The sequence below is a fragment of the Pagrus major genome, chromosome 9 (assembly GCF_040436345.1).
Source record: "Pagrus major chromosome 9, Pma_NU_1.0".
Taxonomy (NCBI): Eukaryota; Metazoa; Chordata; class Actinopteri; order Spariformes; family Sparidae; genus Pagrus; species Pagrus major.
This window is the reverse complement of record NC_133223.1, coordinates 16,526,491-16,552,156: the sequence shown is the minus strand read 5'-3', so window position 1 is coordinate 16,552,156 and position 25,666 is coordinate 16,526,491. Positions and strand designations below refer to the sequence as shown.

The 25,666-nt window shown below is 39.9% G+C and overlaps 1 protein-coding gene across 1 annotated transcript in view; it reads right to left on the bottom strand.

Moving 5' to 3' along the window:
• LOC141002132 (glypican-6-like) overlaps positions 1 to 25,666 on the bottom strand; it is a 114,566-nt gene that overhangs the window by 14,833 nt on the left and 74,067 nt on the right. Inside the window, exons 5-6 of the mRNA XM_073473315.1 lie at positions 23,260 to 23,390; positions 22,461 to 22,604 (exon numbers count right to left, since the gene is read on the bottom strand). Of these exons, the coding sequence (XP_073329416.1) occupies positions 22,461 to 22,604; positions 23,260 to 23,390 (275 nt within the window). The remainder of the gene's footprint in view (positions 1 to 22,460; positions 22,605 to 23,259; positions 23,391 to 25,666) is intronic.

Here is a 25,666-nt window from a genome sequence, read left to right as displayed (position 1 = left end):
TAGCACTTGTCTCCTCTTTGTCAGGTCTCTTTTGTCCTTGTCTGGAGGCATTCACCTCAGAGGTGACTGGCGGCGTTGCTCTGAGCAGGTCACTAACAAAGTGCATGTAGATGTAGGCTGTTTTAGTCCAATCAATACCCATCAACACGGGGGCCAAAGCAAATAGGTTTCCCCTCTGTGACTGCACAATAGATGAGACTAGAAAGACGTCGCCCAGCTGTTTATCTTGCAGTACTAACACAGATGGGAATGGTACACCAAAGCAAAACAGCACAACCGCTCGCAAACTAAAAGTGTGCTTTGATATGACAGTGCAGCGGTGGCTGCTGCCGTCCTCTGCTGCTGGGCTACACGCCATGTGTTCAGGATAAACCCATTTTTAGCATCATTCTGCGGGCCATCGCACTTTTTTCGACCCTCAGCTGGAGCCGCCCTCCTTGTTTTGCCTTGATTACGACTGATCATGTCGTAGCATAAATCTGCCACAGCAAGAAAAACTACAACTTGATTGAACATCTCGACAAAGCCTCAGCCGGAGCAGCGAATATATCTCTCTTATATCTCCTGGTGACAGCAATGACAGCACTGTGAGATTGTTATTATGCTGCTCCTTGGGAATGGATACTTGATGTACAGCGAAACTCTTATTGTTATTCAAAACCGGCTATTATTTAGCGTTTGTTTGGATGGTGCAGCAGCAGAAATGCTGTGGGATCCATCTTAATGGTATATCTGACAGAGAGCGAGGCAAGGATGCAGATCTCACCGAGGCAATAAACACTAGTAATGAATATTTATCACTTATCAGTGTTGCACATAGTTCATGGTTTAAAAACTGCCTTAAGAAATACTATGCAGTGAGTTGATGTAATTGCAATTGCAAAAGTACATTATATTGGATTTCCTCCCATAATGTCTGACTATTGCAGTGAGAAAAAAGCTTCATACTGAATTCGATCGCTCACTTCTGAGACACCCTGGAGGTATAACTTTATTTTCAACTTTCAACAGTCCTCATAACTGTTGTAGGAGAAAATAACTCATCATGGCTTTAATTTAATGTGACGGTGAATCTCTGTGTACCTTGAAAAAACACAAAAAGGAAAAGAAATAATGCCGAATGCCAAAAATAGCAGAAGCTGCTTTGCTACAAGAAATGCATAATTACAAACCAACGTCCACTTTTGTCTCTTTATGCTAATTTGATCAGGTTAGATCTCTCTACTGAGTCATAAAAATAATTCCCAAAAACATTAAATTTCAAATAAGCACCCAAAAACTAATATCTTACACTTAAGAAAATGAAGCATCTTTCCTTTTGTGGTAACGCAGAGATTCAAATGATAAATCACTGTGTGTTGTTGTAGCTCGTGTAGTATTTACATACTGACAATGTACAATACAACACATTCAGTGCCCCATTTTACATAATATTGCCTCAAACCATTTGCTCAGTCCCATGGTATCTACACAGTTAGCCAATATGGTGCATCATGGTGAGCAGAATTTATCACACGATGATCCCACAGTGAGAAAATTTGACAGCATATTGATGAAACAGTGGTGAGTTTGCGCGTGCGATTCGCCCGAGGCCATGACAGGAGAAGTTTGAAAAAGGGAGATGATTAAAGGGAAGCAATGCACTGTGGAGAACAGAGCAATCATCGGCAGGCCCACGCTCTCCCTGCTGCCCCTGCTCCCCAGAGAGGCAGGCAGCCCAGAGTGCAACAGGGCCAATGTGTCTCATTAATGTATCGACAGATATGAAAAGTAGCAGAGCCTTTATGGCACGGGCATTAGTCGCAGAGAAAGAAGGGACAATGGATGTAATGATTTTAATAACTGACCTTTTTTTGTCCTGGCATAATAACTGTCAGCTTACTTGGCTCCTGATTATACTTTGAAAAGGAAGCTGTAGCGATTACCGTCATGATGAAGGCGTATGAAAATGAGTAAACTGAACCATTTTAGCTATGTTATCATGAAATGTTTTCTAAATCCATGTGTTAATAAATCCAGATGCAATTTATGTTTACAATGTAACCCAAACAACTGCCTTCATAACTCTGATCACACATGTGATTGCATCCATTGTGGTTTTTCCTATGGGTAGATGTTAGTCAGCTCAAGCCCTACTTCAATACGAGCCAGTATATGGCTTTTTGTCAGGCTTACTTGAAACTGCTGAAGGAGGCAGCCTTACAGGCGACCTTTCAACATGTTGGGGATATTTCTTTAAGGATGTGACCGAACTGTACATTTGCATCTGGCACAGATGCACCGTCAGATGTGGTCCAGCGGGTCCGCTCACATTCCATGCGATGCATTCTGCAGCTTAGATACAGACATGTTTTTTCTCTGGATACGATCTGACAATATGATTTGTTTTTATCAGGTGGAAATAAGGTCTAAAAACCTTTTGGATATCAGAAGCAGTTTAAATATTAACAGACTTGACCTCATAGAAAATTGACCTAACTAAAAGACTCTTTTCCCATTTGACACTGTTGAACGTCTCCATTCTGCTTTATATAAGATCACTGCACAACCATTTGCCTACTAACAAGGCTTCAGACAACAGCAAGATCACAGTTTATTATGGTTGACTCTAGATGAATAGTGTTTATAATAGCTGCATATTAAAGACTCTGAATTTCTTATATTTCAGACAGGATGAGAGACGTGTTTAATGTAGCTTCAACCTTTTCACTTTACATTTAAGGGAGTAATGTTGAAAAACCAAGTAACCCAAAGAAAGCCAGGGCCCATATTCATCAAACTGCAGAACAGTGAGATATTAAGTCGTACGATAGTAAGCTGACCTTTGAGTTGATATTTTTTTGTCACACATATTGCTCCCGCACAATATACTTTTTCATATGCTCTTTCAGCAGCAGACTTTCCTCTGAACTCCAATTTGGTTTCCTTATCATTTTAATTTTGGCAAGTTTCCGCGACAGCACGGCTGGTAATGCGAGTCTCTATGTGTGTGTCATCATGGCAAAATGTGTCAGTGGTAACAACCTCTATCGGGAACAAACACAGGGGTGATTTTGTCAGCGCAAGATACAGTCATGAAACTTCACAGGTGTGTAACTGAGACCAAGGATGGGTGTGGTACGACCCATGTAGCAATGACTACTGAGTACTCATGTAATAATATAGTAATGACTACTGAGTACTCATTATAATGTAGTAACAACTAATGGATACTCATAGATCTACGTAGCAGTGACTACTAAATACTCGTAATAATGTCATAAAGACTAGTGAATTTTCATATATTTATGTAGCAATGACTAAGTACTCCTGTAATGCAGTAATGAAATCTGAATACTCATGTAATTCTGTAATAATGACTGCTGAGTACTGACAGGTTGAAACGTGAACATGTCGACTGGTGTCACGGCTGGTGATCCCATCCAAAGACAGACCATCTAGTTTTTTTCCCCTATTTTTATGGTTAGTATTTGTGAATTCCACATGATCATTGCTGCTCAAATGCAAAAGTTAAACAAATACACACATTTGCCAATTAACAGACGACTGAGAGATCGTCTTTTTGTTCCTGTGATTAATCACGTGATTACTTTCAGTTGCTCAAAAGTGCCTGCTGCACTTTGCTGCAAGTGGAACTGAAACGTTTCATATTCTAAATGTACTTTGCAGAACTTTGATAAATATGAGCCAAGAACGCTCTTTGTGATACCGACTCAAGTTTTCCTTTTTGAAGTTTACTTTCAACCACACTAGACAAGGCTTTGGAAATGGTTTTGTTTCACACTACACAGACAAATGTATGCATTAAATATATCAGTCTGGTGAATATTTAATACTGTTGACTGTCTTTTACCTCTACAATTCCTCTCTATAATTATAATATATTACCAAAGCCTGAACTGTTTCCAGCACCAGGCCCACAGTGTTGTAATTCCGTCTATCTCCTTCACAACATTTCTCGTGCTGTCTTGTGAATGACAACACTGAACTGCAGCTGATAAGTATTCTATCGTTGTTGCACCTTTTGGCTTAATACAGCATGTGTGATGTCTTTATCTCACGACAGGACCAAGGTCAGAGAGCTTTGGTGTGCTGTGTGGCTGTAAACCCGGTTCTCTGATAGCGTGAGTGAGATGTGTCACTGTGGGAAATGTCTTCTTGCATGTTCGTCAGACACATTATTTAATTATGCCCTTCCACCTGACACAACGTGATGAGAGAGTAACGAAGGAGAGCTTCCTGTTCATCTGCATGCGCAGCTCCATTCTCCCTCTCAAAAGGTGAGACTTTCACTCATGGAATCAGAGAAAAACGCTTACAGCCACAACTCATCTGCTTTGGCTGATGCTGTGATTTGTGGTTACTGTGGTTACTGGTCACCCTAGTACAGATCCCAGAGGTCCATTCAAAAAAACCTGCGCAACGGTATGTACTGGCAGTAGACTCATTTGCATGGTTACACTCCCACACAAACAGGCCTTTTTTGAAAAAGCTTTATTTAGTTTCAGTGAGGTTGATGCTCTTTTCATGGAAGGCCATGCTGTACATTACATACATTAAGAGCTGGAAGCTGTCCAGTGCTATTATGGTTGATCTGTTGGCCGCTGAGCAGCTACAGTGGAGCAGTTGGTGGTTAGAGGTGCCAACAGTGGAGCTGACTGTGTTAACATGCTGCTGTATAGGATGTAGATATGCACCTTATTGTGCTCTCTTATCTAGGGATCAAACTGATGTGTCTACAGATATAAACAAGTTACATTTAAGACTTTTTAAGCCTTTAATACCATTCTATATGAAATTTAAGACCAAACCTGCAATGGAAATACATATACATTTTATCACTCTCAGATGATCTCTGCCTCCTTCCGACATACCTCCTACATAAGTAATGTTAGCCTAATGTCCGCCCACAGTTCAACGCATGGGAGTAAAGATGGAGCAACATCGAAACTTAACGTTATTGTCCAGCTGAGGCCGGACAATCAACAATCAACATAAGCTGCAGACTCTCAATAATCAGCACCCAAATCACCTCAGCTCTAAAAGTGTTGGCTTAGAGCCGAAACATGTTGTTCAGTGGTCAGATGATGGTGTTTTAGGCTGTGAATTCCCAACATCTGTGGTAACATATTTGCTAGTAGGCTGGCCAGCTAGTTATAGTTTGACCTGTATACGGCTTTAATCCTTTCTGATGACACGTGCATATGTGAAAAAAATCCTTCTTCTTCTCCGGTCTGCCGGACTGGAGACATTTTTGCGGTAACTGACCAAAAAATATTTAAGACCCATTGAATCTGAATTTAAGACAATTTAATACTTTTTATGGTCTCTTATTAGTGAACTTTATTTAAGAAATTTTAAAAAATGTTCAAAGACCCGCTTGTCCACCCTGATATTAGCCAGCAGTTCTCCACATCTGAATTAACAGTTAAAGGTGCAATATGTAAGAATTTTATTTTAAAGATGAAATAATTAACTAAATTTATGAGCAAAATGTTAAGAAATATCAGTTTTGACATTATGTCAAGAACATCTGTGTGTTGAAGAGATATCTATTGAAGTTAGCATGCTAAGCAGCTAGCCTCTAGCCGGTATACGTCAAGATGTGATAATTCGATATTTAACAACACCAACACTACCCGTAACTCTGAGCTTTGCTAGCTACAAGGTTAACTGAGTATTAATTTGACACATGGGTAAACTGTTATATATTGCATCTTTAATGAAGGTCTAGTTGTGGTGGAAGTATTCAGATTTTAGTAAAAGCAGTAATACCACAATATGTGAAAATACCATCACAAGTAAAAGTACAGTATTTAAATTTCATGTAATTAAAAGCAAAAAAGCAAAAAAGCTCACAAAAACAATATTGTCAGCAAAATGTACTTTAGTATGGAAGCCCTAAAGGGCCATGCATTCATACATTTTATTTCCTCCGTTTTCCTGTGATATCGAGTTAATTTCATTTGTTTTCTCGAGATCTCGAGTTATTATCTCGAAATAACAACTGCCGTTTTGCCGAGATAACGGGATCATTTTCTCGAGATCTCGAGATAATGAAACTTTGTTTTCCCGAGATAACGATATAATTAATTCGAGATCTCGAGATAATGACTCTGATATGATAGGCCTGAGATTATGGAGACGCCCGGGACCTCATAGCTGGTCAGCTATGTAGTTAACGGCGACATCAGGCTCACTTAGATTGCGCCGCCGATATAGCTGAAGCCTTGCTAACCGTCTTTTTAGATTACGCACACTAATGTGTATATTATCTGTAATAGCAAGGCATAATGCTATTTCAGCCTGTGTCAGGCCTTGATTGAAAAGATATGTGACGCGGTGATCGATATGCTCCTGCTCCTCTGACATTACTACACTGAATGATGTTTCCTGCAATGATTTAATATACTACACTATCCTTTTGTTTTCTCAAGATCTCGGATTAATTATATCGTTATCTCGGGAAAACAAAGTTTCGTTATCTCGAGATCTCGAGAAAATTATCCCGTTATCTCGGGAAAACGGCAGTTGTTATTTCGAGATAACAACTCGAGATCTCGAGAAAACAAATGAAATTAACTCGATATCACAGGAAAACGGCAGTTGTTATTTCGAGATAATAACTCGAGATCTCAAGAAAACAAATGAAATTAACTTGTTATCTCGGGAAAACGGCAGTCGTTATTTCGAGATAATAACTCGAGATCTCGAGAAAACAAATGAAATTAACTCGTTATCACGGGAAAACGGAGGAAATAAAATGTATGAATGCATGGCCCTTTAGGGCTTCCGTACTATATACTGCTGGTTAGTTTACTCTTCATCAATACATCATATTATATAAGACGATCATATCTTCTGTATGAAAACTTTGGCCCACATACCGCGTGGAATGGTGGACTGCCAAAGTAACATCATTCCCCGCTGTATGTGGTCCGGATGAGGGTGTTTGGTAACTTTTGCTATCTGGGATATCTGTCAAATAAACTGAGTAAAGTGAAAAGCACAATATTTCCCTTTGAAATAACATTGAAATACTTGAATTACTTCATAAAACTGAATAAATGTGCTTGGTTACTTCCCCCTACTGGATCTGATATAATGATAAGTTAAGATTAAAGGGATAGTTCGGATTTTTTGACATGAAGTTGTATGACATCCTCACCATCAGTGTCGTGCATCAGCAGTGACTTTTCCCCCACTGCGTCCTGTGAGCCAAGGTCTGTCCCGCTGTTGTTACTGAAGAAAGTAGTTCCGGCTAGTTTGCGGGGTCACGAAGATAAAGCGTTTTGCTTCAAAAAACAATATCCGTTCAAAAGAGTAAAACATTTGCATCACAAAATCGTTTACGACAAAAAAGTCAGACCTCACGATCACCTGGCGCTATTTTCCCTCCCTTCGTATCACTGCGCGCTTCTGCCTGTTGACACACCGCACCGCTCCGTCAGCTGTTTCACGGTGTTTACATGCTCGGATGGTAAACGTAAATATGTCTGACTACGAAACGAGTGATGAAGACATTCCTTTTACCACAGAGCCAAAGGGATATCTTTATGAACCTGAATACACAGACACCGAGCTTCGTCAAATGAAGTTAGAACGGGCAGAGAGAGAGGAGAGAGACAGAGAAGCGGTCCAAGCTGAAGTTGGACCTGTACAGACAGTACATAGTTGCTGACAATAATAATAACAGTCATCATATAAAAAGGCACCATCTTTAGCTTGTAGATAGTTGATCTTACCTGGGGTCGTGGCACAGCAGCGCTCTTCAAAACATGTTTCTTCCTCTTTCCTGGGCGTGTAGGAACATAATCGTCCTTGCTGAAGTGTGCACTACACACACAAAGCTTTTTCACCCTTGGCAGTCTCGCTTCAATGTTCAAGCCTATGGCAAGAAGCCAAAGTTGCCTAATAGCAATGTCCGTGACAGGAAAGCGGTGAAATATATACGGCAACTTGGTGTGATCTTTGTTGTTGCAACCCGGATAATCGCAAATCCGCACCATTTTTATATATCCTCTTGTCTAATAATCTCGCTAGTACTCACGTTAGCTCTCTCGCACATCCGAGCATGTAAACACCGTGAAACAGCTGACGGAGCAGTGCGGTGTGTCAACAGGCGGAAGCGCGCAGTGATACGAAGGGAGGGGAAATAGTGCCAGGTGATCGTGAGGTCTGACTTTTTTGTCGTAAACGATTTTGTGATGCAAATGTTTTACTCTTTTGAACGGATATTGTTTTTTGAAGCAAAACGCTTTATCTTCGTGACCCCGCAAACTAGCCGTAACTACTTTCTTCAGCAACAACAGCGGGACAGACCTCGGCTCACAGGACGCAGTGGGGGAAAAGTCACTGCTGATGCACGACACTGATGGTGAGGATGTCATACAACTTCATGTCAAAAAATCCGAACTATCCCTTTAAAGCAGTGAATAGTTAATTTTACTGACAGACACAGTCTGACACATAAAGACCAAACAGCAATCTGAATTCAGATCATTAACAGATATAAATAATGCAAGATATTCCTCTGAGTGGGGACCTAAATGTCTCCTACACATCATGACTGTCCCTTGGCGTAATTAGCATTCAGAGAATATTGTCCGAACTCCTCTGCTCAAAATCCTATCTGTCCAGTTAAAGACACGTTTATGATTGTCGCATCGTGGCTGAATGCTGAAGCATGAAGAAGCACTTCAAGCTGCAGCTCCTTTAAAGGCCATGACACATTCTCTCAAGTCTAAATGTCCCTGAAATATTGTTTTTTTTTTCCCCACAAGAAGCTAATCTTAACATTTTTGTAGAAATCATCAAATTTAGATTATATGTTTTTTTAAACTTAGATATTTATTCTATTTTCTGACATTTCTTTTCCATATTCATTAGTTTAAGGCAGTAGAAGAGCAATTCGTGTTAAGTGTAGACTTTTTGATTTTGATTTTCTTGCTGAAAAGTATGTATTCTACTGTTAAACTAGAAATAACAAAACAGTAATTACCATTAGATCCCGACTGATTCTGCTACTCTGTCAGATAACTGAAATAAGGTAATGATTTGGTGCCATGTGCTTAAAAATGCTCTATAAAGGCTCAAAATCCTGGTTTCCCAAATGGGAAATCCCACAGATCTCAGTTCCTGGCATTCAACCCTCTGCCACATCAGTTCCACCCAAACTCCCCTGTTTCCCTAACCGGCAATGAGCAGTAACCTAACATGTCATGACACTACCTACTTATATACGTACTGACTCATGACACTGAGTCAGTACGTATAAGTGGATAATGCTTGTGCATGTTGCCTCTTTTGAGACACTAATGTGAACGCTTAAAGAACAGAACATGCAGTACTATCACTGTGTGGGCACAAACAATGCAGATGCACATTATGTCAGTGCCTTTAGCTGTGCTCCTGTTGTGAAATAAAGAATATCTGCATGTTTTGTAAGGCCACAGCTTTTCATATTTGCATCAGACCAGAGTATCATGCTAGTTATTTACCTCATGAGCAGTAAACACATCGGTTTGGCTCACAAAACAGGCCTTGACATCATGTCTGCTTTGGTAAGCTCTTTATGTTTTGGTCTTTGATGTTTAAATGGCATCGCAAAGCCCGTTAACTAGTATAGAAACATGACTGGTGTGTAAAGTGTAGGTGGTAAGCTTGAAAAGGGAACAGATCATGAATTTAAAGTGTAAGAGAAGGTCCATAACACAAACCAGTCACTAATTAGCAAAGTTGCCAGAATGAAATGTGATCATTATACGTTTCTGTAAGCCACGGATTAAAACTGTATGTTTTATGCATATTATATCAACGTTTGTACAATATGTATCATATCACATTCAGACTGGTAAAATCACAGATCTGTGGGGGTCACTCATACATCATCAACATCATTATTTTAATCACAAATAATGAATTTTTCAATATGATGAGCATTTTTTACATTAATAATATAAACAGGTTCAAACCTGTTTTCCAGAGGAACTACGCACCATATTCCCTCGTGAATGACAGTGATAACGACCACGTAAGTTTCTCTCTCTGGGTTGTGCGATGTCACAGCTTTTTCATATTTAGATGAATTAACTGTTGTTGTGATCTACTTGACACAATTGTTGCGAGAAGTGGGCTGCTGTTTGTGTGTGAAAGTCCTGGACATGGACCAGTAATGAAGTGAAGTCACTAATATTCAAAACTCCCTTGACAAATCGTGTGATTTTAAGAGTTGTCGTATGAGGAGAAACTCGATGAACTTTGTGAAACGTCTACGGCAAAACGTTTCTTTACCTGTTAAAAGTGTCAGTTTGTTTGCGACATCACTGTAAAAGCTTGTTACTTCTTTGGTGAAAGAAGAAAGTGTAGGAAGTCGCCGGACGCCCTTAAAAAAACCCTCCATTTTGAAAGTTCTTGCGTCAGTAGAAACTGTATAATCTTTGTGAATTGCTGTCTACAACACATTCTTAACTATTTGGGCCTACTTGTACGTTCGGCAAACGTTATACATGAAGATATTTCTTTCTTTGTGTAAAAAACGGTGTATCTGTTTGTTCCAGTGATGTAGGTGTTCACAAGATCACAAGTTGTCACTCAAGACGCATGTCGATGCATGTAATGAGGGGATGGTGGTGGCCTGACAGCACGGTCAGACAGCTGCCAAGCTAGAGACCACTGTTTAGACCGCGTTTTAACATTTGTAAGCATGAAACCACTGGATCTTTTTAACGAGACGTTGGGATAATTTCCAGCTGTGTTTGTGTCAACAGAACCAGTCAAGGCAAAACATATTTTCCTTACCCCTAACTAGGGTTGGACCAAAAGACAATACCATCGTCCATCACTGATGACAAGTGTGACTCCTCAAGGGCCAAATGCACTGAAACTGTCTGATGTGCACGTTTTGAAGTACACCTATTGTTTTAAATAATAAAAAACATGTTTATGGTGCGCATCAAACTGCCTTGATGCTCATACTACAACCTCGTTTCAATTTTGGAGCGTCAAATGAGGACCCAGTGCACAGGAGCATTAAACGATGTGCTTCGATTGAGGCACATCAATTATCGCTTTCAGTGCGTGTGGGCCTTCAGAGTTGCAGTACTGTAAGGCAGGAGTTGTTGGTGTTTGTGACATGTGGGAGAGAAAATAAATTCACTGCTGCTCAATGTACTAACTTTACGCCTCCATGTCTTGTTTATTATTAAACCTGCCTATTTAGGCAAACCTACAGTAGGACACTTGGTTACATTGGTGGTGGCGGTGGTGGTGTTTCTTTTCTGTGGACTGCTATTAGTGTGTCTCAGTCCTGCTGTTGTTATTTGCACGTTCTTTCTTTGTTGAGGTTGCTGTGCACAGACAGCCTGCTAACCTTTGTTTTAAGCTTCTGAGGCTGAACACATAAGTTACAGACATGTGGTGCGGAGACGAAGGCACTTTTAAACCTGTCAAATGGAGACAGCTTTCTCTACTGACAGTGGGAAACAGTGGTGACTACAGTGGTGTGTTTGTTTTCCACATTTCTCTGGTAATAAATCATCCAAAACAAAGCGAACAGAGCAAACCCCAACATCCAGGGGCGATTTACATGTTCAGACGAATTTGGGATTTGTTGGTTTTTATCATTTTACGGCAGACAAATATTTATGCTTGAGAGCCACTCCTCCCTGAGAGAATTGTTTAATTTATGGTCAAACAATGCCCTAAACAACAATGCCACATATGCACTTCTAGACTATTTATTTTTGTGTGGTCTTAGAGAGAATCTGTGGAATCTCCATAATTGCACAGCTCGGGCAGGAGTCTGTAGATACAACAGCTCGGAGGACGGAGCTGTGGACAGGCCCACTTTACTTCCATTAAGCTGTATCCAAAACAAGAATGTTTCAGTGGCTTGACATGTTCCTGGACTGCACAAATATAATGCCTGGGTCAAGATTTTGGGAAAGGAGTGGTTGTGCTCTTTTCCTGACAACTGACTTCACAAACCACACACGGATGTTTTACTCAGTGTTTCCTAGCGGACATGGCAAAGAATGAGAGAGGAAGAGAAAAGAAAAGATTGTGTGCATGAATATTCAGTTTCACTTAATGCTATACAAGTTATCCATGCAATATGTGAATGAATAATTAAGTCTGAGATGAAAGTGAGCAGAGAATAAAATAGATATTATTGTTTAAATTAAAAAAAAAAAAGATCAGCATGTTCAGCCTGCAGCTTGGCAGACTTTTCTGGGCGAGCTGAAAAAAAACCTTTTTGCACCTTCTTCACACACTTACACCTAATCAGAGTCATGGACGGCTGGAGCCCATGTATCAGATAAAAGCAAGGAGAAAAACCCTGGGCAGATCGCTGGTCTCTCACAATGCTAACAAACCTAGACAGACAATCACACAGTCACACCTAACGGCAGTTTATTGAGCTGCACGGCACGGCTGCGGGAGTGCCTCGAGGAAAAACAACAAAAAAAGAGCAAACATTGTGAAAACTAGGATTCAAGTGCAAAACTTTCTTGCTGTGAGGCAGCAGTTCTAAGCATTGATCCACTGGGGTGCCACATTTTCTAACTGAGAGGGCTAGCCAAGAGGATAAGAGCGATTGTGTCTTTAGGACTTGAATTTCTCCTCACCGCTGAAATGCGCACTGGCACTATTAGGCACAGCAGACCTAAAGATATAACACTTAACTAACTGCTCTCGATCTAATGTCACAGTGACAGAGGTGGACTTTGGTTGTTTTCATTCCACTCTATGTGGTAACAGTAGCCCAAACCGTAAGGGTCCAAATTATATATTTAAACTGGCAATAGGCAGCTTGTTTCTTTAACTTATCATCTCAAAGTCAATACTAATTGCACAGTGTTTGACTGTGGAAAAATGTAGGAATGTTGAAAAAAAAGGACCCCGCTGGCAAAGACGGAGAGGGAGAGTGATAGAAACCGAGGTTAAACAAGAAGGAAAGGACGGGCTTTCACTCAATGGATAGCGCCGGTGTTGTGTCAAAGTCTGATGTGCGTTTTCTTTCACCACCTCAACAAAACCTGCCTACCTTGTAATACAACCAGGTGTTTAACTTTAAATAATTTAGCACGGCATAGCATTGAGATCTGGATTTCTAGGTCAAACTGAGGTTCTTAAGTTTTTTTTGGCTTTGGACAGTAGCCAGGCAGCTAACGACAACCATGTTGTTAACACAGTGATTCAAGGCTCCAGGGTGCAACTATTTTGGTCGCACATGCACCCAAGAATCTGTCAAGTGCAACTTAATATTTTCATTGGTCAGAGCAATAATACTGTAGGTTGTTTGAGTTTCTCCAGTACTTTATATATCAGCACTGTTAAACTTTTTAAATGAAGAAAACATGTATCTGCACCTTATTCCTGTTTAAAATCATTTACATGATTTGTCTAGAAATCAAATTCAAATATATATACAACAAATATACAAATATTTTTTTGTACTTTTCCATGCCGTTTTCATAAAACTAATCTTCAGTCAAAATTATAAACTAAACAAAAAAGAGAAAAAATAAATGACAGATAAATCCACAATGTTAAAAGAAAGAAAGAAAAAATGAAAATTTATTAATTGAGTGCAGCTAAATTATGTGCTACTGCACCTGTGTGAAAAAAATTAGCCACACCAGTACAACCAGTATTTATTTACTGTGACTTTATGTGATTACTCCCCTCTTAAAAGATCATCACTTAATGAAAGTTAATTCAGAGTTACTTCATACCTGAACTGATCTGTGAGGTTATCTGGATTTCAGTTACATAAAAGTTTATTTCTGTGAAATGTAAATGTTTGCACTTTGACAAATAAAAAAGCATCACCTTGTTATGAGAAGAGGTGCTGTTCAGCTTTCAGAGAGGCTGAGCAAATACACGAGTCTAAAATACATTTTTATGTAAGAGGCATTCAGCTGATTTGGTCACATGTCAATTCATGTATGAAGTAACTGTTAACATTCCTGAACTGATGATCTGCATAAAGTGATCATTTGTTAATGGTGAGCAATAGGAATTCATGATACATCCTGATGCATAATTCATACATTAAATCATCGTGAGTCATGTGTTACCTAAGTATATGATTTGTGCACTTATCGTAAAGTGTTACCAAATCTGTTTTGCTCACTTGGATAAAGTGCGTCCAGAGTTTAAGACTAGTTTCCACATTCACCTGCTGAAGAGGGAACGCTTCTCTGAGCTCACCTTGAATCTGAGTAAGTGAGAGCATGATCTCTGACATCTAAACTAGTTTGGCCAATCAGATTCCAGCAGGTGCCAGTTTCAAAAAACAGCAAGCACTTCGACCCAGGTGGGATTTTTTTTAATCTCAGATTGTTATATTTGCGTAACTATCAGTGGCCTGGAGGGGTAGAAATATTCAGTTTTTCATGGGAAAAAAGCTAAAGGAAAAAAGAAGCAAAGTTTAGACAAAACCCAGAGAAATAAACACACGATGTACTGTTTATCTTGTTAATCCTCATGTGACCTCTCATTCTTATTGTGTGACCTCAGGTTGGGAACCACTCTGAGAGTCTGGCAGTTTCCATGGAGAGTATTTTCTACAACATTTTGTGCAGTGTTTTTCTGCTCGGAGCAGGAGAGGTTGGAATTGTTGTGGTAGGCTCAGACTAACCTTGGGGTGTATTCCTGAACGCACTGTTGATTGTTGACTTGGGTTTTGAAAAATGTTGACTTTATCCAGCAGTACAAAAAAAAAAGAAGAAGTTTGACAGGGCGAGACAGGCAGGAGAAAGGAGACTGGCAGGGGTAAATTATATCTGCACCGATGAAAAGGGAGCCACAATTTGTTTGCAATTATAGCTTTTCTTTTTAATGTGCAGTCACGATCATCAAGCAGCTATCATGTGCGTGTGTGTGCACAGAAAAACAAAAATATCAAATTTGAATAATAAGATGAAACTGGTGAAAACTGGATTTAAGAAAATGAAACCATTTGGGTGAAAATCAAATTTCATGACACAGAACCTCAGGTATATTTCCTCCTGTTTGTCTGTTCTATTACTGGGAACATTCTCTGGGAATTACTGAATGCATCTTGTTTAATGTGAACTGACAACAGTGTCTTCTTGTAGCACTACACAGATGAAAAGAAAATTAATCAAACCTTCTATAAATACCATAAATTCCAGGTGTTTGTCAGTGAGAGTCTGTATGAACTCAGCGAGTCTTAGACAAACACATCGTTTAATTTGACCTATAGCTCTCTGGATTCAGCATGGATTTTATGAGTTGGCCGTGGAAAAGCACATAAATAAATGACCTTGTAGTTGCTGGTAATGACTTAATCAGTTAAATGAAAAAATACTTGATATGTCTGATTTTTGAGACAATTGTAAATAAGCTACATGACTACTATTTGGGTCATTCCATGAAAAGTGTTCGGTGTAGGTCCCCAATATTTTAAAGGTATATTAAATAAATTAGTATTTAGTAATAACATTAAATATTACATCTAAATTACTTTTGTTCATTCTTGTCCCCTCTCACTGTCCGTTCGTGACAGTACATTTCTGCAATTAATGCAAATTCAAATCTAGTCGCATCTTTGCATTATCTTAGTAAGTAATCTAGACGTGCAAAAATTTGCTTCGCTTTCTGTGGGTACACACCATATGAGGAAATGACATCGTTTATAGGTACAATATGTAAGAATTTAGTTTAAAGCATTAAAAAAAATAACTGAAATTATCAACAGAATGTGAGGAAATAATAGTTTTGATGTTATATCAAATAGGTCTATGTATTGTGTTGCAGAGATATCTACTGTCATAGTTAGTATGCTATCCATAGGCATAGCCCTGGCGTACTTGTCTCAGTCCTGAGCTTCTGTGTTAGCAGTGTATACAACACCAGCTCTCCTGCAATGCTCCAGGCCCCTAACACGGGCAGTCAGCTAATAGAGCTGCAAGCTGCATGGCTAACTGAGCTTACTAGCTAACTGCAGCTTCACTTAGCAGCAGCAGTTACTCTGGTGATATGCTGCCCCATATCTGTTTGTGCTATGGGTTCGACAGGTGGCCAATTCTTATATATTGCACCTATAGGAGTTTTAAGATGGGAGTTTTATTTAGTTTTAGCAAAATGTTTTGGTACATTTTTCTTTTAAAACCTTCCCAAGCATAACATCAGTCACCCGATCAGCAATGGAATTTTGTTTTTCATGAAATTTTCAGAATGCATTTGTATGAAACGTGATTTTTTTTATTTGGCTGCATGGTAAGTGTGGTGTTAGCGTTGACCATAGAGAGAATTTTGGCCATATTACTATGAAAATTTCACAGCGGGCTGAAAGGTCCAATTTTTGAGAAAGATGATTTTTGAGTCTAATTACCAACTCTTCAAATACTGACGCTTTGGGATTGTAGGTTGGCCACCATCCCAAAATGTCAGTTTTTAAAAAGTTGGAAATGAGACTCAAAAATCAACTTTATTACAAAGTGGACCTTTAATGTGACCAAATGTGTTAAACAAAAAACGTGCCTGAGCATACAAACATGGTTTATTGCAGGTCTAACTAATTCTTAATGCTATGAAATATAAAATTCTATGTTTGGTTATGATTAAAAATCTTTAAATTTCAAGGTCCAATCTGAACAGCTTCTATAGAACGACCCATTTATGGACACAAAGTTCAAAGGACTCATTTATAACAAATATTGTCCCCTCCAGGCTCTTTCTATAGTCTAGTCTTGTTTGCATCCTGCTCCTATTGTTTATAGCACCATGCTGATAAAATGTGAGGCGTTTATTACACGAGGGAGACAAAAAGCACCAATAAAATTACACCAAATTGAACTGCACCAAACTTGTTACAAATGTCAAATTAAAAGCTCCACCTCTTATCTATAATGCGCCTCTGAGCCTGACAGTCTGCTGTGCCTTTATCCCCTCTTTGGACTTTCAAATCTCCATTTCTCTCCGAGCTTTGAGGGTGTGTGCTCTGACAGAATGTCAGGCAATTAAACAGTCATGGCTCATTGAGCTGGAGGTGGGCCCGCTCCTCCAGGCTCCTCTATAGGCAACAGAACCAAATGAATGCAGGCACTCCCGACTATCCCTCTCACATTCTTTGACTCACAAACTTAGCGGTAAATCCAGACAAGAAGGTCTTATCAAAGGACACTTTAAACTATTGTCAACATTCACAGGGCTGAGCAGTGTCACTGTCGTGGGTAATTATCCTGTGCCAGAATGTAAAGGAGGACAGTGTGTGGGACAACAAAGATTTACTCCCACAGGGAACCCAGTCATGTCCTTGCAGCAAGATAAACACATAGATGCTGCCAGACTAATGACAGCACGAGGCGGCTGCTGGAACAGACTAACACCTTTAATCTAACCCTTCCATACTGCACAGGGACATGAAACAGTTTCAATTAAGATATGCACTCACAGAAAGTTTCCCCTATTCTTTACTATATAGCAGGCCTCCAAAGAGCTGCTATTGGTCAAAACCTGCATTTGAATGTCACACATCGGAGACACCCCTTCGAAATGATTACTAACAACCTATTGGGGTCCTGCAACACTGCCATGTTGAAGGTAAGAAGCAAAAACTGGGTTCATAAATAAAATAATTGCTGATAAATTGTTTTTCATAAAAGCCACCCACTGACCACCTGTTCAGCCGTAGCTTTAATGAGCTGCAAAGATGCATTTTATACACCAAACAAATAGAAGCATGCATCTTTATGCAACCACGACCGAATAAACAGGAAATATTTGCATCTAGGAGGCAGGTAAACCATCCTCCTGCACTGCAGAGGTGAAGAGAAGAAATCAGCCCAGTTGCAAGGAGAAAATGTTGGCAGTTAATGTTTCTGCAAACCACTGATACATTCACATTTGTACCTTATACCTACATATCATATTGAAATTTCTAAAAAGCCTGTCATATCCAGTCACATCACATGTTTACGACATGAGTGACTGAGGGGATGGTGGAGGAGTTACAGGCGAGAGGGCTGTCAAGCCAGTGACAACAGTTTGAGTCTGCGTTTCAACATTTGCAAGCGTGACATCACTGGATATTTTTAAGAAGACCTCGGGACAATACCCAGCTGTGTTTGTGGTGACAAAAAACGGTTATTTTGACAGGAAGTCAGGACATCTCAAGTCATGTTTGTCGTGATAACAATTTTAAGCCAACTCATGATCTTTTACTAACCCCAACTAAGTGGTTTTTGTGCCTTAACCTAACCAGAGCATACTCTCAGTATTGCCACAAAATAAAATATAAATATTTAACCTAAAGAAACATAAAGCTGCAACATAAAAAATGTTCATTTTCAACATATCTATGGTTTGCAAAAAGGTACATTGGCAACATTTATTATGGCATTTGGGTTGGAAGAAGTATATGTTCGTTCATAAATATAATGAGAAGCTAATTACTCAGCTTACTGAAGATCACATCCTGTAAATAATAAGAAAAATAATGAAAATAATGAAAATATAAATAATAATATATTTACACCCCTTCCCCGCAGCCTTTTGATGGCCACCCCAAGACTTTCACCCTTCTGGCCCCCCTATAAAAGTTTTTGGGGATGCCCCTGCTGAAGGCCTCATTTGACCCAAGAATGGCTAAGTGACCAAGAATTGAAACAAAAGTCTTGTGGAAGGACTCGATTCTGGCACAATCACACTTGATGCAGACCATCTTCTGTTCAATAAATGTCATTCTACTTTACTTTCAGCAACAAATTCAAATTCTTCTTTCCCTCTTGAAGAATGTCTGCAGTTAACTTTTGAAATTGAAAAGCCATTATTTTCAAACGATTACTGCAAAGGTACTTCTTCGCTTCAAAATCTCCTTTAGTTAGATTATCTCATGTGAACTAGCTACTTCAGCAGTCAGTGTGAATGCATCCACAGTAAATCCTGCAAGACTGAGAACAGCATGATTTCTGGCTTTCTGTACGGTGGTTGTTTGAGGCTACCATGCCAACAAAAGAACCTCAACAGATATACATCAAAATGGAAATGCTTTTTCCTGGAAATCTTTCTGTATGTCCTCGCCATGCCTTTGTATTCTTGCTCTTTGTAAACCTGTGTCACACTGTTGGATGTTGGAGGAAGCTGCAGGAGTGAGCTCACAGCAATGTGTGCGGTATCTGAAACATATGACGTCAACCAACATAATTCAATGTTAGTTGAACAAACCACTGCCACCGTTAAACGATATTTCCGTAAAACGACTCATCGCTCTCTCTCATGAAGGTCATTTTTCGCGGAATAAATTTGCATCTTTAGTTGATGATACTGAAGGATGAGTAAAACTCTACGACTGCGGCGGTTTCATTGAGTGAAACCAACAACTGTACTGCAGTCAGTGCTTTTTTTGGGCGTAAATAAATGAATGCTACTGTCATCGTAATTCTAGCCAGTTTTGACAAGCAAAAGTGCAACATAATCGTTTAAATAAACCTTCTAGGTTGCATCAAACAGGCTGCGCAGGAGGATTATTTCAGCAGCTGTTAAAGACCACAGTAAAGACAGTATATACCGCTAGAGTGCTGTTATTAATAGGAAACAGGTTTATGTCACACACGTGTCTGTTGGGATCATAAAGGCCATGTGACATGATGCTGTTTTCTCTTTTTTTTTTACACACATTTTTATGATATTTTTTTTCTTTTGTGATATTTCAAGAGCAAAGAGTGAGACTGAAAACATGAAACACGGGCTAATGACATGATTTGAACCAGAAATGTTGCGGTTTGCTTCTTAACCACTCAACCACCAGGATGCCCCTGAGCTAATCATTTCATCGCACAGGCCTACAGCTCAGTGAGGTTACACCTCCCACGTTTACAGATGCAGCAGACGCTTTTTGTTTTTCTTTAACACTACTTTTCACAGCTCATTATCAGAAACCTAATCCACAGAGAGTATATAAAAAAAACACAGATGTTGTCGGCTGTTTTTATCTTTATTTTTTTGCGATATTGAGGTGACTATATACAGTATTGAGAGTTAAGGACTTAATTGTTTTTGCAGAACATTATGATGTCATCATTCACATTTGACCTTTGACTTTTTGGATAATAAATGACATCACTTAATTTTATCCTTTTAGACATTCGTGTAAAACTTGTCATATTCAGTGAATTAATTTTCGAGTTAGAGCCAAAAATGTGTTTTGTAAGGTCATATGTGGGGCGACCTTTGACGACTAAATTCTAATCAGTGTATACGTGAATCCAAGTGGAGATTGTGCCAAATTTGAAGAAATGCCAGATATTAACTAAGCCGAACCCAAAGAAAAACAGGATTTCATGAGATATTGCATTCATGACAACAGGACGGATGGACAGATGGATGGATGAACGATGAGATGGACAACCTGTAAGCATAAGGCCACTGGCCACGGCTAGCGCCAGTGTGGAGGCATGCAGACTAAGATTCCTAACGACAATGCAAAACAATGGATGTGAGCTGGACCGAGCCAAAACACAAACCTAGCATTTTCTTCCACTTTCCACGGACCAAACAACCCTCATTACACCACATTACAGAAGTGTCACGATTCACAGCTTCCTGCGGCCACTATGATCAGCATGGCCTCCTCGAGCACACGGATGTTGATAATGGAATTTTCCGCTCAGGTACACTGCACTAGTTATCATATGTCAAAAATAAGCTCCTGTCACTGAGCTCCATCTTGTGAGTTTCTCCGAGTAGGCTAATTGCCCGGTTATTCATGAGAGGTCTGGAGCCCCCACTTCACTGTACTGTCAGAGCAGATGCTGGTTGCAACACCCCCACACCTACACCACCACCGACTCTTCACAGCTCTCCTCTCTGCCAGCTATGACGGAGCAGGTCACCTGCTGATTGGTCGGCTTGCTCGAGGAGTTGACTCCATTAGCTATGGCAATGAGGGTGTTGGACGGGGATGTGTCTAGAATAGATATGATGGCTGACGGAGGTCCATGTTGGATCTCCTGAGAGGAAGCTGAGGACACTGGCATGTGTTCAACGCTACTATTAAATAGCGTGTTTAATAGCTGATGCTTTGATGCTATAATAAACCGCATTGGCTATTATCAAGGTCTGAAGATTTCCTACGTTAATAAATCAGAAATAAAATGCTCAGTCATGGCAAATTCAATGTGACTAGCTGACACTGACTCTCAGATGTAAATGAGACTATGACTGAGACTTAACGCACCAACTGCTGCATACCACTGGGATTTACAGGTCCCACTGCTGGCTTACTGTAAATCTTCAATGCTTGGAACACAATCCTGTGCATCCACCAACCACACAATATTGAAACATCATTTTTGCTTCCACACAAAGTACATCAAAACAGTTGCAAGCAATGGATCTGGCATAAACAACGAAAATGAGTATAAAATGTTGAACCTTACACTGTGTTGCATTGCATTCCAAACAATCCTCTGGTTCGCAGCATAAAGGCAGGGAAACAGAAAGTCTTAATTAATTCAGTGTAGGTGGAAGAAATCGTTGATGGACATACAGTATAAAAACTAAAAAGGCAGCTGCTGTATGGAAAACATCAAAAATGAGTGCAGAATTAATTAGATTGAGGGAAAAAAACATAATTAGTGTTGAATAAAACAAATAAGTCATTTATTGCTGTGGGATTCCAAGAGCCAGATGGCAAGAAAGTGCTGCTTTTCCAAATTATGTATTCATTAAGTAAATAACCTATTATTAACCTGACACAATGCAGAGACACATTGATTTAGCATGATTTAAACACTGTGGGTGAAGCTGCCGTTCCACTTCACTGATTTAATAAATGTGGTACTTTTCAAGGGTCAATAATGAAAAAATATTTTTCTTGGTTTCTGACTGAAATAGCTCTAAACACCAGCATAACTGAGACACAATTTAAAAGGATTCAGAGGGGAGCAAGGAAGGGCACAGCGGCTGCAAAGGTAATCCGTGATGAGAACTGTCTCTCAGCTGAATTGGTCTGTCAGCTCCGTGTTAACCTTTACCCTGATGCAGCATTTTAGCTTTCAAGGTTGTTTGGGATGGAAATCCATGTATCAAGATCCAATCCGACAAACATGCAGCTAATCTGATCGAAAATAAAGGTGTGCTTTACAGCAAACAATTGATATGGTCAGCCTTGCAGAATCTATCCATCAATTCTTTCAACCCTCCCTTTTCTGTTTGCCAAGCACACAGAGATGAGAAGGGCACCGAACGCGGCTCGCCACACCTTCCACTGCCCTCTCGGGGTAAGGCTGTTGATTCGTTAACAAACACAGATCGATAGAGGGGCCTGAATGGAGGACAAGTACAAAGAATTAATTTCCGGCTCCAGGGGCTTACGATGGCAAATCACCAGCTTTAATCAACAGTGTCAAGTCAGAAAGACAAATGATGTTTACACTGATGCAGTGTCTCGCCTGAAAGCAGCAGCATTGGCTCTGTCTCCTTACCAGTCTGTCTAGGCTTGTGCCAGCTGCAGTGGTAGGCCGCTCCTCTGGGCTGTACGGCCTGAAGCGAGCGTTGAACACATCCGAAACGCCGCGGGTAGACCTAGTCATTCCTGCGGGCTTTGGCTGGCCACAGCCTTGAAAAACCTGCAATTAGAAAAACATGGGCACCCAATTGTCAGGGGTTGAAATTACTCTGGATGCAGAAAATAGGGAAAACATGCTGTTTTGTTAAGGTCCTGTGAAACGTTCACCCCACATTACCAGCGTGACAGTGCTCTACGTCAAGTCGAGGTAACCACGTTGATAGGTGATTCAACTAGGAGCTGTGACCGATGCTATTTAGGATGATAGAGTTACGTTTTTACGGGGTTTGGGAAAAGACCACATATACTTAAACCATAAACAAAACTGCATCTGGTGCATGGGAAAGCCAACAGAGCATTTAGCTTTGAATGAGAACTGGCATCCAAAGCTGTGTAGGCTGAAAAAATTCTTCACAACCACCTACATTTTTTTTTCCTTTCTGACTACAATTTTGTGGGGAGAGAAAAATGCAGTAAAACACAGGAAACACATTAACTACTGTTAGTAGAACTAAGATTATCTGACCAAATTGAAACATATAATTCAAATACAAGACCTAAACTTGGACATAATTAGAACGTGTCGTACTGCACACCTTCGACACAGCCCAGTATGACTCAAAGCGAGCTCCCCTCTGAGTTTCTTTACAGTTCTGGACTTCAGCAACTTTTCAACTGTTACTTTTGTTCTCTGGGAATACACCTAATTGACATACCCTGTAGGAGACCTGGGCACTGTTATCTTGCATATTCATGATGGCCTCTGAGATCTTGACATCAATAGGCTCCATGACAGATTCAATGTTGAAAGGTCCTTCCAGCCTCTGTGCCACCAGCAGCATGGCGTCTGTCACAACAGTGGGGAGAAAAAAAAGATGGGGTGTTGCAGGGAGGAGAAGCAGAGGTGCAAAGAGACACATATTTAGTTGGTAAACACAATTTTCACAGGTGTAAAAATAGCCTTATTTTCAAGGAGACATATTCTGCTCATTTTCAGGCTCATCATTTTATTTTTGGGTACTACTAGAATTGGTTTACATGCTAATATTTCCAAAAAACACATCAGTTCTTTCATACTGGCCAGTGCTGCAGCTCTGTATTCCCCCTCTGTCTGAAACGCTCTGTTTTTAGCTGCTCCAGTCTGCTCTGATTGGTCGGCTCACACACGCCTGACCCAGCACAGCTAACAAAACCACAGACTAGCTGTGCTAAATCAATTCTTACGCGCCAAACTAGCCGCTAGGCATAAATGATGAAAATGTGTGACATGGTGACGTAGTGTGGTGTTACAAAGTCACGGAATTAAAGGCGGGACTAGACTGACGAGGTTTCAGGAGCAGTGTTTTCTGTGGGAAAGAGGAGCTTCTGTTGACTTTGACTTTTTTAACTTTTGAGATCTTTTACATGCACAGGAACATTTACAAAACATTGAGGGAAAGCAAAGAAAACAAAGAAGCATAATAGGTCTCCTTTCATCTAACCGGGAATTGATTGCAGTGGAAAGTAACTGACCACCTCTATATCAGTCAGTATTTTGACAAGAAAATATATATATATATATATACACACACACATAAATATATATATATATATAATCATAAAAAACAGGCACATTTCTAGTGTGTCACAGCTCACTGTACACTTGCACTGTTTCTATATTTGCTTGTATTCTTTGTTTGCATCTGCTGGTGTTTTACATGATTGCTTGCATTTTGTTGATGCGGGTCTTTTGTATTTGCTTGTGTTTGTTGTATATGAAGTGCTCTCCGAAATGCAATGCATAAGTTGTCAAGCTGGTGAATACGTTTTCCTTATTTGTGTCTGTTTGCTCTTGTTGCTTGTGTTTTCTTAAGTTGCTGCGTGTCAGGCTCTGTCAGCTCGCACAGAAGGTCGATCCCACAGACGAGCAAAGAAACAGCGGGTTCATTTCCATAGCAGGCTTCCATTTATTCGAATTTATACCTACATGATTAGTAAAAAAAATCAGTTCACTGAAAACTGATTTGTCACCAATATTTTGTTTTATTTTTTTTATTTTTTCCAGGTACTAAAATGTGAGGATTTACTGGGCTTTCTCTGTTTTTATCACTGTAATCTGAATACTTTTGGCTGTTGGTTGGATAAAAACAAGCAACCTGAAGAGGTCACATGGGCTAAGAGAAATCAATACCTCCTGACATTTAAAAGACTAATGAATCAATATATTAAAACAAAACAATAATGGATTGTTAGCTTCTTATGCAACGTTTCACCAAAGGTCATGGTCTCAAGCAGCAAACCGATGTGTGTTGCTTTCTGATTGCTACACGGCATTGTCAATTACTTCCTCCTTCTCCTCACACTCCAGCAACACACAATTATGAAGACACTTATGAAGCATGAATGCTTCTTGGGGCAAATTCAATTTTTATGCAGATCAACTCAATCAAGTCGACAAAATTTGGTTATGCAGCGTGCAACGAAAACCGCTGATGAGTCATTGATTTAATAGAACTTTTGAAAAGCCAAGCATTTATTTACATCCTCTGCGGGAAATGAACACTATAAGGTCAGTGGCTCATTAATGTCCCTGTGTGGACACAAGCCAGAAGGCCTTGTTGAACATGAGGCACTTAACATTATCACCTCCACAGAATCCGTTTTGCTCTCATCACTTTCAATTAACACCGCAGATCCTTTCGTGTGAAGAAGCAGCATTCAAAATATTTAATATTTCCAGCTGTGGTGGTTCAGATTTCACTCAAACTAGTTAGGAAACAGCTGTTACCCTTTAGAGGCTAAGTGAGTTAATTGATATTGCCATGAAATGGCGCTTAAGTGCTCTCAGCCCTAATGTGTCTCTGTAATGGCAGTTCTGCGTTTGAATGATGTGCCACGGGGAGTTGGACATCACCAAACCACTAACTTATAACTGAGCAAGACCCAGATCTGGAGACAGCACTTAGTCAGTCTGTCAGGAGAGGTTTCTCCATCCACAGACCTCCCAGGACAAGACCTCACCGGCAGGCTGTCATAATGACTCTTCAATTACCTCCTGACTAAATAAGGCCATGCTGTCATTTGGCGGCTACAAAATCAATGGCTCCTCACATGCTTGTGACGGTTTATTAAACTGCACTTAAA